General features: G+C 40.5%; 1 protein-coding gene across 11 annotated transcripts in view; it reads right to left on the bottom strand.

The window, feature by feature from the left end:
• Positions 1–15415, bottom strand: part of LOC114558315 (rap1 GTPase-activating protein 1) — a 62166-nt gene that overhangs the window by 32919 nt on the left and 13832 nt on the right. For 8 of the 11 annotated variants that reach the window (XM_028582211.1, XM_028582199.1, XM_028582208.1 and 5 more), the window contains exons 1-2: positions 12515–12649; positions 3166–3201 (exon numbers count right to left, since the gene is read on the bottom strand). In XM_028582211.1, coding sequence (XP_028438012.1) covers positions 3166–3201; positions 12515–12558 — 80 coding nt within the window. In that variant the 5' untranslated portion in view covers positions 12559–12649. Of the gene's footprint in view, positions 1–1925; positions 2455–3165; positions 3202–12514; positions 12650–15415 lie in introns of those variants that run through there. The other 3 variants (XM_028582209.1, XM_028582203.1, XM_028582202.1) reach the window with 3 other exon arrangements.

Here is a 15415-nt window from a genome sequence, read left to right as displayed (position 1 = left end):
AGATGGGTAGAACCAGGGGCGAGCTTGTCACTCTGGTGCTATATTTGGTCAGACAGCAGGAGACTCACAGAGAGACAGTCTAGGCTGATCTGGCTTGACAGTTTGCTCTCCCACTACGTCTGCTCTTCCAGACAACTCAGGTTGACACACACAGATGAGCGTGCACAAGCAAACTGACACTCGGCCCGGGCTTCGCGGCGTAGCGGTGGGTGCTTGTGTAGAGGAGACAGACAGAGGATGATGCAGAGTGACATCTCATGGGAAATCAATGAACACAAATAGAGGAATGTGTACAGTGACACCTCTTAAGTGTTTATAGGCAGAAATGGGACACAAAGGATGAAATAGGCCTAGAATTTAGAAAGCATCATAAAAATAGAACGGCGTATTGGATCACACAATTTGGAATAAATAGCAAGGGCATTCAGCAACGTTAAAATAACCTGCTTATAATAATATACTCCGACTTGAGGTCCAATTTATCATTAATATAGTTTTAATTATTATAGGACTACTGCAGACTGCACCTGTACTATGCATGTTTTCAACTTTTTACCACTAGAGGGCAGAGGGCAGGGCAACCAAAACCAAAACAACCATCAATCACTGCTGCTCAAACTTAAAGCTGCCCTTTCAGACATGTTTTAAAACATATGAAAATACTCTGCTTTGAATAATAATGTATGTCTTGTATGGTTTTCCCAAAAAACATATTTGTTACCTGGTTCAAAAACTCAGAAAATTACATCTTCTCCTTGATTGAAATATCCAGAATCTATGAATAAGCAAGTAATGTTCATTTCAAGAGTTGAACTACCGAACACAAAACAAACCTCTCAGTGTATGTGTGCTGGAGGTTGAAGTTTCCACATTACACCTCTGCAAGATGCACGTAGGACTACGATTGGTTCCCAAATTAGTTGCGATTAAATTCAGATGATGAAGGGGAGCACAGGTAAACTTTCCTCCTTCAGCAGATGATTGTGAAAAAAAACAGCCTTCTAGCGTCAAACAGTGAAGCTCAAAGATCCAAGGGAAGTAACAACAAAACACGCTTTTGATTGTGATATATAGATATATTTTTAGGAAGAAACAAAATTGGTGTGATGAAAAAATATTATCTTTTGATTATTACTGCATGTAAAGCAAAGGCTGATATCCTAACTTAAGTCAAGTTAGTTACTGTTTAACCTCCGGCAGCACATCCTCTATGGTGGCATTCACAATAATCAGTCAGCTCAAAGTCAGCAGGGGGAGGCGCGTAGAAACAGCTGTTTATGCCAGTTTGCTGCTCTGTCTTTCTATCGATCTCCTCCGCTCCATTTCAGTAGGCCTAGCTTACAGTTATCATATACCAGCATGTTAAAACACCATAAAGCAATCAGGTAGTCTTTAAGAGGTTCCCTTAAGACATTCCGCAAACTCTGGCATCCCTTTTTAGCCCATGTCAACACATTAGATATCAATGAAGAAACTAATAGAAACTGACCAGTCTTAACTGAAAACTGGAGCTCGCAAGAACAGGACGGTCTCACGAGGCTAGTATATGTGGGGCTAAAGGTGTATTTACAGATTTAGATACAAATGAGGTGCAGACACTTTATAATCGAGCATAGTGTTTCCAATAAAATGTCCAAGTGCTATACCAACACACCAACCTGATTATTCGTTTAATTGATTGATTGATTGATTGATTGATTGATTGATTGATTGATTGATTGATTGATTGATTGATTGATTGATTGATTGATATAGATAATCCTTAGTACATTGCTGCCTCCGGGTTGGTTTCATTAATAATTTCTTGAGTATTGGTATGGGGCAATTTAGGAGGAACGCATGCATCAGGCAGGTACATTGATTTGATTGTGGAGTCATGCTGTTATCATCAAAACAATCTTCAGGCAGGGTTAAAAGAAACTCACCAGAATTTTCTTGGCCTTCCAATTCGGAAAGGTGAGCACGGCATTTTGCTGGGTTGTCCTGTTACAGTTTTGCTGTGAGAGGATTGAGCTCACTGTTCTAATTTGCAGTCAAATCCTGTTCAAAATACAGTACCTGGAGGAAGATTTTGACTCTGGCTGTCCCAGTTATTTTTCTTTTTAAATCTAACTTTTGTCCTTAGGCTTAACAGAGTGAAGAATCCTTTCACCCAAGGTTGTGTTGCTAGAAATCGTTTTTGCCTGCTAGGTATGAGCACTGATGATGATGCAATATAATTCAAGTTCTGTTAACGCGGTGGGAAGGATCCTCCAAATTCATTCAGCAGTGTTAGTTGAATTCCTCCTTGCTTTAAAGAAGCGCATGACTCTGACAAAGCAACAAAGCTGGTGTGACTCTGCTGAACTCTAAATGTATTTTGTTTTGCAGACATCACACTGCTCTCTTTTTTCTCTTCCTGTCATGTCATCTTATCCACTCACTCCCTTTGTCCTTCCTCTTCTCCACGCCCACAATTCTTTTATCACCTGTTCTGTTTTGTATCTTCTTTTAGATTCTCAAGTCCTCTCAAGTTGTTCTGTTATAGCCTGCTGCAGTGGTAGCCCGATGGCTAGACGGCAGTCCCTGCAAACAAGCCCAGCCACTGCTGAGTAATGCAGGCCTGGCTGCTAAGAGAGATCCTCCTGTAGCTGTATTCCAGAGGGAAGGTGTGATGATACTGCGGCGAGGCACTGTTTAACCTTCTGCAGTCGGACAGAGGAGGTTGAGGGCCAGAAACTCGTGCCACCACACCTAATAGAGTGGTCTATCTGCAGTGGCAAGAGGCGTGCATACATAGCTCCCTGCCTGCCTCCATGTGCCACTCACATGCAGCACTCTAACCTTGCCAGCACTGCAGATATAGCAGCACGGACTGGGTATCTGTTTCCCCACTGCTGCCCGTCTGCTCTACCTTTCAACTGGCTCATTCATCTCACTTTCACTCTACTCGGCGCACCGGTTAACACATTTCAAGCGTACAAGGGCAGTCTGAGTCAGTGACATCGAACATTATTTCTAGTGCTAGAGCTTTAAGAATTGTAATCCACTGTGTAGGTTTATCATAAATGAAAACCTGATAAACACTTTAAATGACGAAGATTGATAACAAAATGTCACTGTCTCGACATGCTGTCATAGTTTACCACATTTTCTGACAAAAGTAAAGACAGAAGAAAAACTCACCATATGCTTCTGGCCTTGGAGAAGGTCTTGTCCACTCTAAAACACACACACACACACACACAGAGCAAAACAGTACTAATTCAATATTTTTACCTACAAGTTAAAAACTAATTTCATGACATTTTGGTTGTCTTTATTTGGTGTTAATCTGTGTCAAAAACAACTAAAATCCACTGAAAATTGTCAAAAACCTGCTTGGCAAATATATGTTAACATCAAGGTGAGGAATTCAACATTTAAAGCCAGCTAAATGCTAATAACTCCATAAAGAATCACAATAATTCAAATATAGATAGAAATTAGAATCCATCAGCACCAGGTTGCATATGACGGGGTACTAATGGTTTCCATGCTCTTGTCTGCACGCATCTAAGTTTACCCAGACTAATTTAAGAGTGGAAAACACAGAGGGATAGTGGGCCATCCTTTCCACTTACAAGAGGTCCATTGAACTGAGAGAGGTTGGTTATGCAGTGGGCTGGGTTGCCCTGAAATAACTCCTGCCATCTGTTAATGTTGCACCTCCGAGGATGAAAGGATGGTAACTAGCCTGGTGTTTCTTGAGACAAAATGAGTCCTGGTTTGAAATCGCACTATGAGGCTCATTACTCTCTGTCAGTCAAGAATCTACTCTGGATGAACATATTTGAGCAGTAATCACTGCAAACAATAACCAGATAAGGCAGCGATGGAAACTCAGAGAGATGCAGAGTACTGTTTCTGCCAATAGATGGCACTGTGTGTGCAGGAGAAACTTCATGTCTGACAGGTGAAATTCATGAAAAACTAGGCTTTCCATCTGCTCATCACCCAGAACGCCATTTATTATGATTGTTAAGTCCATAAGGAAAGGATTTTTGACAACCTGACACAAAAAGAACAAATACTTCTTATAGGAAAACATCCCAATCATAAACACACTATAACTTCTTTTGGGATGCAGCACCTGACTTCACTGGCAGCAACAAAGTGCAAATGTAATACTGATAACTGTTGGCTATGAATATTTGATACTGATAACTATCGCCCAGCAACCTTCTCTTGGCTGTGGCTTTGTCTCTTGTAATAGCTGGTGGTGGTGGCACAGGGAAAAGGGATTGTTTAGTATGTCTCTTATGCTCCTGCACCAGCCCCAGTGCTGTATATTGACACTCAGAAATTCTCAGAATAAGGCAAATACATAATACAAATAATCCCCAAGCTGTAAATTAGATTTTACGTTGTTTTCTTCCCTTGCTGTTGACCTTGACGCTGTATGTTCGGCTTCATCCCTCAAGCCAAAGCTGCTGACTATTATCCACCCTGTGTAGAGCTCAAACCTCTTACTTATCTTTCCACAGACATGATCAGTTTGCACAACACAGGAACACCCAAAGGATCAAACAACAGATTCTGGAAAGAGAAGTGTTTCTTGCTGTATGAGAAATAAGGGTAAAAAGCAGACTTAAGAGTGGACAGGCATGCCGGTAGCTCTATGAGGCAGCACCAAGGCATAGTGGTGCCCTGAGCTAAATGCTAGCACCAGCATGCTAACATGTTCACCATTTTAGTTTACATGAATGTGCAAATTTCATGACAATCCATCCAATGGTATTCCGGGACATCAGGAAGCAATGCAGCAGTAACGTTGTGAAACAAAGCTCCTTGAGCAGAAATGGATGAAAAGGGTCTTTTTTTGTTTTTTTGCATGTACTGTCGATGTGAATTGAGTTACCACCGGTGTATGTTGAGTCTCACACACCACTTTCTGGCCAAGCATACGGCTGATGCAGAGAATCATAGATACAAGCCCACAAGTCAGGCTACAGAAGGAGTTCCTGTTTTTTTCATTTATATAAAAAGGCCAATAAAAACGTTTCATTGATTGCACAAAAAGAAGTAACTTTTTTTAGACCAAATGTAACATAAGTTTGCACTTCTTCTTTTGTAGTGAGAAAAAGAAAAATGAAAGCTTAAAGCTTCCTCCTTCTCAGAAAACTGTGTTGGTGAGAGGAAACAGGCCCTGCGGGTCTGTTTGTTCACTTTACTGTGGAGTCACGAATCAACAGTAGGACGTCGCCTGATTCCCATAAGTGCAGAAGATCGCTGAATATCAACCCTAGGTCTCCACGTGACACGCTGATGGATTTTGTGGCGCTGTTGTATCTCAAATCTAGCACCATTGTTAATTTCACTGAGCCTGACAGACACGTGTGTGCAGATAAATCAGAGCTTCATCTTATGTGGAATGCATACTGGCCCTTGGGAGAGAGCCAACGTATGGGCCGTCGGCTCTGCCCTTGCAAAGATAAGTGTGAGGAGAGGAAAGCTGTTTTCATATGTAGCCTACTGCATCACTAAGAATAACATTTTCTCAACCTCATCCTGCGCTGCTCACCCATTCTCACGTTTCATGGAATTCCCATAAAATGAAATCAACCAGGGTGTGTCGAGATTATTGGATAAAAGCTGCAAACTGAAATACCAAAACCAATACAGGAAATTTGCAATAAAACCTACCCTTAACTACAAAACAGAACATGATACCTAAGAGCTGAGATCTCATATCAACATGAGAAATATGCTCTCAAACTTTTTCTTTTTTGCTTGGGTTATAAAGAAACAAAAATAACATACACATTCAAAGGTTGTACTTGTCTAATCTCTTGCTACAAGTTACAGACGGGCTATGTTAGATAGTCTGATGACAGATAATAAGGTTGTTTTCAGATGGGGACAAGAAAAACTGAATATACTGTAGAGGCTACAGGAAAAGCTGCTTGCCTTCATTCCTATCAGTCACTTTACATTCAACAAATTATCTGAACATAGTGAGTAGTTTGGTTTGAAGAACAGAAATTTTACGTGTAATGATAATAATTACTCTTTATTATTATTCAGTTAAAATAATTGCTAAATAAATCTGTCTACACCCAACAATCATTCAATTACCACTTTTTCCATCAATATGAAACGAAACTCATCCCTGAGAGACATAAGAAAGAAAATAAAACCTGGATAAAGCAGAGCAGCGCCAAGATAAAGAGAAGCCGCAGAGCCAAAAACAGCAAGACGGAAAAAAACCCCGAATATTCTGTCCCTCTCTGAGAGAACAATGTTTGGAGTGAACTTAAGTAGGCTATAACAAATTTGCCTGCGCTAAAGCATTTGTGGGCTAGGTCATATTTGCACATTCAAATCTCACAGTGAGAACAGTTTGTGTATCTGAGTTTTTATGTAAAGAAAGATTAGATGAACCAGCGCATTTAGGAACGCATGGCACAGATAAGAATTACAGCTCAGGAGGCGGTAGCCAAATCCCAAATTTTTTTTAATGCTTCTTGTACGCTAGGTATCAACCACAAGCTGGTTTCCATGGAAACAAATATCAGTGAAGGATAAGAAGGCTCAAGGCAGGTCCTAGAAACCCCAGGGCAATCACACTTCAACTAAATCTGACTGTAAGCGCAACTCCAAATTTCCTAATTTCTTCTCTGTTAAACGTTTTCTTCACTTCAGGAGTTAGCTGAGGCCTGCAGTATATATCAAGTCAGCAACACAGCACATGGCAAGTAGGTCAGCAAACAGGGTTGAGGAGTCAGCCCGGATGAAATCCAGTTTACAGCAAACAACTTTGTTGTTCAGCTACCAAATCTGCTGCAGTAACAAGTTGTTGCAGTGCTAATTCTAAATCTAAAAAACATATGAGAGGCACAAACACACCCTAACCAAATTATCCTAAAAGGTCAGGACCATACCTGAACACATAGTCACATCACACCAGCCATTCAATACTAAAAGTGTTGATACTAAGAGTGTAAAGATGCTGGAAAATAACCCTTTAACATTAATATCCATTCAGAAAAAGAGGTATAATACTAAAGGATATGGTCAGTGCTGTTACTGTAGTCTGCAAACTTTCAGACAAGTTGGAGAGACATTTATATTAACCGATGTTTTGAAATAAATCCTAAGAACATTATCTCAGTGAAGCCAGCTTGCACAGAAATTATTCCTCTTCCCTACAGCTATAACACATTTTGGTGGAGTCACGATCAGTGTTACACCCAGTTCACCCAGCACGAGTTCAGAGCATGCTGACTAAAGTCTTTTGTGGGCCTTAATACTCTGCAACCAAAACAGGAGTGTCACAAATGGTTCCTGTGGTCCTCCCAATAAAGAATACACCTTTATTTTCAATTTTGTATACACTGCCATAGATAGCATGAGCAGATGATGGTACTGTTTAAAATGAGTTACAGGATCCCCAATGTAATTACAATTTGTCCAAGGGGGCCATGAATGTGTGTACAATATTTCATGGCAATCCATCCAAACGTTGCTATTGATATTTTACAGAAAGTACAAAAATGTCAATCTGCCTGTGGCGCTACAGGAAAAGTCAGGGGTCACCAATGTCAGTAGGATTCATCCTCTGGGGATCATGAATGTCTATGTAAAATTTCATGACAATCCATCAAATAATGGTTGAGATATTTCAGTCTAGACCAAGGTAGTGGACTGACCAACAGACTGACATTTGTTCAGTAAAAACAAGGCAGGTGGATGCCAGGACGAATGCAGTATGTGAGCCTATTCAATTTACACATTAACACCTACATACAGTAAAGACATGCTAGTATCTTACTCTGCAGTTAGCCATGCACTATGCTTCAGGATAGGAACTGGATACTAAGGTTGGGCGAACAAAAGTTGAAATGTACCTTGATTGTTTTTGCGACGATTTTCCTAGAAGCAATATTTTTTTATTTATTTTTTTTTACCAATGATTCACCTAAATATTTTGTGTTTATAAGGTACCACTGACGGCGACTACTTCATATTTGCTTACAGCAAAACAGACTGAAAGCAGAAAATACATGTTATGTTCTTCTTTACAAATGAAATAAATGTCTGACTGACATGTGATGTGCATTCTTCTTAGTTTTAGAAATGTCTCATGCTATCGGTCATGGTAAGTTACATTGTCAAAAAAATGAATGTGACCAGATCTAGACTCTATACTGTATCTCAACCCACTGGGACTGAATGAGCCCATTGACAGGAAAATGAGTGTAAACTGGTTGAATGGCCTCATTTAGCTACAGTACAGTAGGATACAGTGTATATGAAAATACACACACACAGGCGTGCATACACACAGGCACGCAAACAAGACACACACACACACACACACACACACACACACTGGTACCACAGATATGCTGACAGCTAGTAAGAACTGTAATATCTATCCCATCTACCAAACAAAAATCACGTGTTTTGTGTTGTCGTTGTTATGTTTAGTGTTAGATTAACTTTGTGATGTTGTGTAACTCAGACTCACGTTGTTTAATTTAATCAGCTTAATATTATTTTTATATGTTCATGTATAGACCCCAAGAACACTGGTTTTATTTTGACATATTAAAACTATATTAAAATTACCATTTTCAAAATACATGCATGTTAGTTTAGGTTTCAGTGTAACTCCTTACATGGTGAGTTTTTTCTTTCACAATCACTCCTTGTTTCCTGTTGTTTCCTTTTATCCAGGAACATTTCTGCTTTGTAATCTGCTCTCCTAATGAAGTCTATTACTGTCTTAATATACTGTTTAAGCAAACTGTTCAGCTGCTTCACATAAAAAGCTTTTTATCAGCGAACCACTGGAGGGCTTTTATTGCAGCTACAGGAATTGTTGACATAATTAGGTTAGTGACTTTCTGTGACAAACGTGCTTGTCTGATCAAATCTGGTGTACATCAAGATATAGAGATATTTCTAATTGTTTTTTCAGAAAGAATGTAACAGAAATATGCAGCCACAGGTGAACTGGTTGGATAAAGAAGAGCAGATAATAAAAAAAGCCCTTCAAATCTACCCCCCTATGCACACACTGTAAGGACTGCTATCTGGGCTTGTATTATTAATGTCCTTAATAATACAAAAATTACCTTATCAGGCCATAGTTGACCAGTTTTTGCGCTCTTCTTTTTTTGCGATCAGAACTAAATCATTTGTTGATTTTTTTTTTACTGTGACAGGAAGCATAAAGTTGCATTGTGTGACATGACTGGACTAACAAAGTGCAAGACAACAATGAAAAATGGTTTTTATTCTTTTCAGAACCAAAATAATTCAACAATTGGTAGCCCTGTGAGCATTAGATAATTAACTGCAGCTCACCGAGCCCACCCCATTCCGCTCCGTGGATGGCTGGCTTGCCATCATGAATGTGAATGTCAAAGTAAATATGCAAGGTGGACTGACTGGAAATGAAGAGCCCTCTGGTAGCTCTACATCTTCTGTTTGTTTTGCCACTGCCCTTGGAAAGGTACTTGAGTGGCCTCCTGTTCTCAAGTAGCCCTGCCTTGAGGTCTAATGATCATCTTTTGTCATGCAAACATTTGCTTTGTATAACAAAAAGACCCTCTCTGTTGTCTTCCTGCAACTACAATATTCAATACAATAAGCCTTAGACAATAGATAATCATCTTGTCTTTTTGTTGGAGCCACAAACTACACAACAACTTTGAAACATGGTTAACTGGTGAGATAAATCTTGAACCTATTCACACTATGTTATTATGAATCACTTTAACACTGGGAGACACATTTTTCCCAACGAGTCTGTAGTCTTGTTAAGCTGACATTTCTAAATCAGCTGACCATGAATGCCAACTACAACTCAGGCCTGCTAAGATTTCAAAACAATGTGTGTCTTTCCACTCGTTGTTTTTGAACATGCATTCTTCCAATGTTTCTATGCGACACTTCAACATACAGCATCATTGTTCATTTTGCCTGAATGTCTTGCCACTGAGGTTATGAGAGCATTCCGTTTACTTAAGACACAGCCAATATGTCTGTATTTATTTCGTGATTTAAAAGTTTATGAGAAAACAGACACAAACAGAAATAAATGTAATTTTTCCTTCTTTTTTTTCCCTGGCGCCATCTCCAGTGCTTGCTCATGGGTGAATGTTGGGGCTCCGTAAGTTAAAGGTGTCTACACCGATATAAAAAGTGTCATGCGATAACTTCTATTGTGATATGGCGCTATATAAATAAAATTCACTTGACATATATGTAGGATATCAACAGACATGTAAGAGGCGATCCAAAGGACAGGAAATAAACGGATATGAAAGCTTAGTGTTGCAACATCATAGTCACACTTCACGGAACATATCTGCCGCCAAATTACGGTATCCAATAATAAGAAAGGAAAGGGCCATAACATGCTCAAAGCAAGACAAAAACCTAAAACATAACTACTCAAATTAAGTGGCAGCTCAATTAATATTTGATGCCAAAATTATAAAGCATACTGCGACAAAGGAAGGCCGATCTACAGAGAACAGAGGCACTGCGTTCACAGCCAGTAGGATGCAGGGGGGCAGAGTGTATAACAGATCACTCACTGATGTAAGCAATCACACTGACCTATCCAAATGCCAAGTGCAATGGCATTCAAGGCTGCTGCTAAACAGAAAACAGAAAAGCAAGTATTTTGCTTTAAATATGCTGTGCACTGGCTAAAGGACTCTCTAGAGTACACAAGCAAACGATTGGAATTAATTAGAAATGTATCAATTGGGAGACCGCTTAGGGGCATCTAATAGAGCAGACAGGTCAATCATGAGTCCGTAACACTTAGTGATAAAACAAACAATCCTGCTATTTAAAATGTTAACTTGAGTTATGTTCGGGGCATTTTAGGATGTATGTTCTGTGACCTTTGTGTGGGTTTTACTTGTAGTTATCTGGCTCGTTCCAGACTGTGTCATCCACTGCGTGGGAGACAGTTCCAGATGGTGCTTTAGTAAAGCTAAGTGAATTGGCTGTGCACTGTTCTTTAACAAACGTACCAAATGTAGATTTTCCAAAACAACCAGTTAGTCTTCATCCTTGAAGTCTTCCCTTGTTAAGTACCCAAAAATACTGTTTGAAAACTCTTCTGATAAAGCGTAAATCTCAGCTTTATGTCGCTTGTCCAAGTAAGTTTTCTAGTGTGGCATCTTCCTCGCCAAGCCATAATGGACTCATTACTGCCCCCTACGGCCCAGGGGTGGTAAACATCCACTGGTTCTGAACGGTTGCAGAGAGCAACAGCTGTAGCGGGTAAATCCAGACAGCTAGCTAGACTATCTGTCCAATCAGAGTTTTCTGTCACACGACTAAAACAACCTTTGAACGTACACGTTCCACCAAAACAAGTTCCTTCCTGAGGCTATTTTGCAGAGTCACCGTGTCTCTCTCCGGCACTTAGCGCTGCCCATGATGATTGTGATTGATTGAAAGAAATGCCAATGAACCAGATCACGTTTTTCACCCATCCCGGAATGATGTATGGACTAGCCAGACCCTCCTCTGCAGCGCTGTGGAGGAAGCTCTGGCAAAGCGAGACTACAAGGATGAAGACTAACTTGTTGTTTTGGCAAATGTAAGTCTGGTTAAAAGTGTATCAATTTAACACTGTCTTTATTTTCCATATCAATCATACCAAATTATATAGTTCTTTCCAGGAAACTTCCTAGGAAATTATTACCAACCTATGACCTGTGATAATGCATGTGTATAATGTCTCTAACCAAACATTGACAGCAATTACAAATGGGCCAAAATCGCCACACAGCCCAGCCTATAGCTATAACTACTGTCTCCACTAGATGTCAGCTAATGGTATTCCAGACTTTCATGAGGCTACCTTTAACACATGACAGACAAAAAACCCAAAACCTATCCCTGAATAAAGGCAGTCAGGCATGCAGTTGCATTGGGGCACCTGTTCACCTTTTGACCATTAAAAAGCTCTTTGCTGACTGTGCGTCTACTGTCCAGTATCCTGTAGTCTGAAGTGGGCCACATAAAAACATAGAGGACATGAGTGCTTACTGACAACATACAATTCTCATCTGTCATATTTACAGCTCTGTCAGGGCCTCAGTAATACTTTTACTGTAAGCTGAACCTTACCTACTTTTCTCTTTGTTGTTTTTGTCACCTGTCTTAAATTCTTCTACATCTAATGTCTCACCATTACTGTACAGAATATAGCCCTCAATGATTCATCCTCAAACAGACACAGCAGTATTATTAGGTCCAATCTATGATAGAAAACCACAAAAATGACAACTGAGACATTTCAGACAAAAGCTGTTATAAATCCATGGCATTCCAGTGCAAATGGCACAAACATGCAGACACAAATACAGACACAGAATCTGCACAGTCATCAAACAGGGATACAGAAACACACAGACACACATACAATCACACAAATGACAACTGTGTGTTGTAAAGAGGTTTCAGTTGTTCAATAATAATCAATCATAATACAAATTATTAGGATATACATTCTTACCCTCCATAGGCTCCAAAAGTGAAACTCCTCTTTCTCTGCGGCATGCCGGCTAATGGATAGCAGTGAGTCAGTCAACTCAATGGAGCCAGCACTTGTGTCACTTGTGCTTACTGAGCATGTGTGTAGAAATGTGTGTGTTTGTATGCTTTGCCTGCCATCTGAGTTCCACACCCGCAGCCTCGGCTAACATGCCCTGCCTCCTTCCTTGCTCACACTCCTCCTTCACAAGCAGGGGGAGAAACGGCAAGAGGATGAGAGAGGAAAGGGGGAGGGGGCTGCTGACCATGCCAGTCTCCCAGGGAACCAGGAGTGTTAGTGGCAGCCTTTCTCTCGTACAGGCTACATGCTATCTGTTATTCATCAAGATCACAGAAAACTCAATGGCAGGTGTTGGCAGGTTTTTCAAACCTGTTATCCCTAAAAACACAAAGCACTGACACAAGTCTATTGGTTACTTGATAATTGTAATAAATGGCTTCAGGCAAAACAGAGATGAGTTCTTGGCATTGCAACACTCCCTCTCTCTGTCACTGGAAGACAGCTGGTTAAACAAGAAGTAGACATCAGACAAACAGGCCATCATTCTTTCCAAACGACCCTAGCTCCACTCCTGCATACTTTAGGTGATGACCTCTGTGAACAGGTTTTTAATCTGTTCAATCATCTCCCACCTAATTGTTTCTTTTGTAAGCACATCACCTCTGGTATGCACACTAAAGGAGTTATCCTACATTATAATTAGCCGCATTGATTAAACTGAGTAAATGTCTGGACACGGAGACTCTCCTTTAGCAGGCTGTTGAGTTTGATAAACGGGCAGCAGTGACATCATTAAGGCTGAGGGATTGCAGTGTAGCACATCAGCCAGCTATCTAATAGACATTCATTCCAAGGCATTTGCACTATGTCGGATGAAACAGACTCCCAGTGTTAGGCAGGACAGAGTCAGCTGTGTCCGATGGGAAAAGCAAAGTTTTTAGGTGACAACCGTTAATTTGAGCCTAAATCACGACTAAATAAAATCTCACCAACCCAGGACCTTAATCTCCCCAACGGACCCATGATGTCTTCATCACATTGACTGCAAAGCAATCATAGTAAATGAGCACTTCGTTAATCAATGCACCCACCAAACAAGCACAATTACGCTGATAGACAATTACATCATCTCTCCACAGTTGCATCACACACTTCCTCTGAGAGAGCACTTTTATAAGCATTACACCACAGCATCAGTCCTTGGCTGACTTTGTAAACCTGGGCTCCAGGGATGCCAATGTCTGTCTGTCTGTCTGTCTGTCTGTCTGTCGATCCACCATTTAAAAAAAAAAAGAAATCAGAAAATATTAGGTGGATTGCCATGAAGTTTACTCGAGACATTCATGGTTCCCAGAGGATGAAGCATACTGACATTGGTGATCCCTGACTTTTTCTCTTTTCATTTCAGTGAAATGTCTCAATAAAAAAACTATTGCCATCATATTTGGTACAGACGTACATGCCCCCTCAGAATGAATTGCCATCCTATGTAGTCCCTGCCCAGATGTTATAAAGGCACCCTATACAACACAATAAATATAACAATTGTACAGTTAACATCCACCTATAAATAATGCCACAGTATAGATCATGGTAGTAATCCATAATAATGGGTAAGTAGTACAAACAAATGCATGGAAAGGAGTAATACTGATTAAGAATTTTAATATAACTATGCAAAGGATCAAACTTAATTCTTAATCGTCACACGTACAATGTAGTGAAATTCTATTACTGTATTTAACCCATCCAAGGTATTAGGAGCAGTGGACAGCTTTACATACAGCATCCAGGGAGCAACTTCGGGTTCAGTGTTTTGCGTGTTTGAGTGTTCAATGTGGCTGGAGAAGCCTGGGATTAATCTGCCAACCTTGTGGTTGAGAGGCAACCACTCTTCCTCCGAGCCACGCTACAGCTGCTTTTTAAAAACAAAAACTTTTAATAACTTATCCAACATGAAAAGAAATCCTTAACCAGGCGACCAGCTCAGAGCTCAGAGCTCAGTTGCTTTAAATCAGCTGAAACAATCAGAAAACCACTTGTTTTGTTCTTACAAAAAGCTAGCTGTTATTTCCATCCTTGGCACTGCCACTGCCAAACTTTATTTAAGTGCAACTGACTCTATCGATTCGTGGCTTCAGTCCTGTCTACTTTCCTGACAATTCAATTAAGTAAAGCAGCTGTGGCGTGTGTGAGCCATCTGAATGGGTGCAGCCCAGACAGAGGCCTTTAATCACATCACCTCAGGAACAAAGCCTACTCCTCCCAGCTCTGGCTCCTCTTGTGTCTTAAAGGAAGTGGACGGGCAGGAAGACCCTTAAGAGGACAAAGGCAAAGCAGATCTCGCCCCGATATCCACGTCGTCAGACTCTCAGAAACTACTGATACTGCAACACCAACAAAACACAGACCCAGACAAAAACAAAACATGCAACACAATGTTATTCCATAAACCAACACTGATACATGCTATCATTTGTACAGGTGCGAACAGATGTGGAATGTCTCCTCCCACTTGAATCTGTGAATGGGAAGCTACCGTCCAATGAACTCAATAATTTATTTCCAGTGTGGAAAAAGAAACAGCAGTAGTAGTAGTACAGTAGTAGGGCAGATGTGGAGACAGAGTAGGTGTGTGATATATGAGGAGTGAGGAGTGGACAGAGCAGAGGCAAAGATCATTCATTCACCTTCAGCTCTGCTTTCCTGGGGCAGGAAATGTGTTTCTGTGGAATAAGTGAGCGTTGTGCCCGTCTAAAAAGAAGCACACCCTGATTTAACAGACAACTTGTTAAGGAGGAGCATCGTAATTTATCACTCAGATCCTTTTAAATGTGAAGGAGGTTTAAAGGTGCCCTACTA

The sequence above is a fragment of the Perca flavescens genome, chromosome 7 (assembly GCF_004354835.1).
Source record: "Perca flavescens isolate YP-PL-M2 chromosome 7, PFLA_1.0, whole genome shotgun sequence".
Lineage (NCBI taxonomy): Eukaryota > Metazoa > Chordata > Actinopteri > Perciformes > Percidae > Perca > Perca flavescens.
Note: the sequence above shows the minus strand (reverse complement) of the source record. Positions and strands in the feature narration are given on the sequence as shown.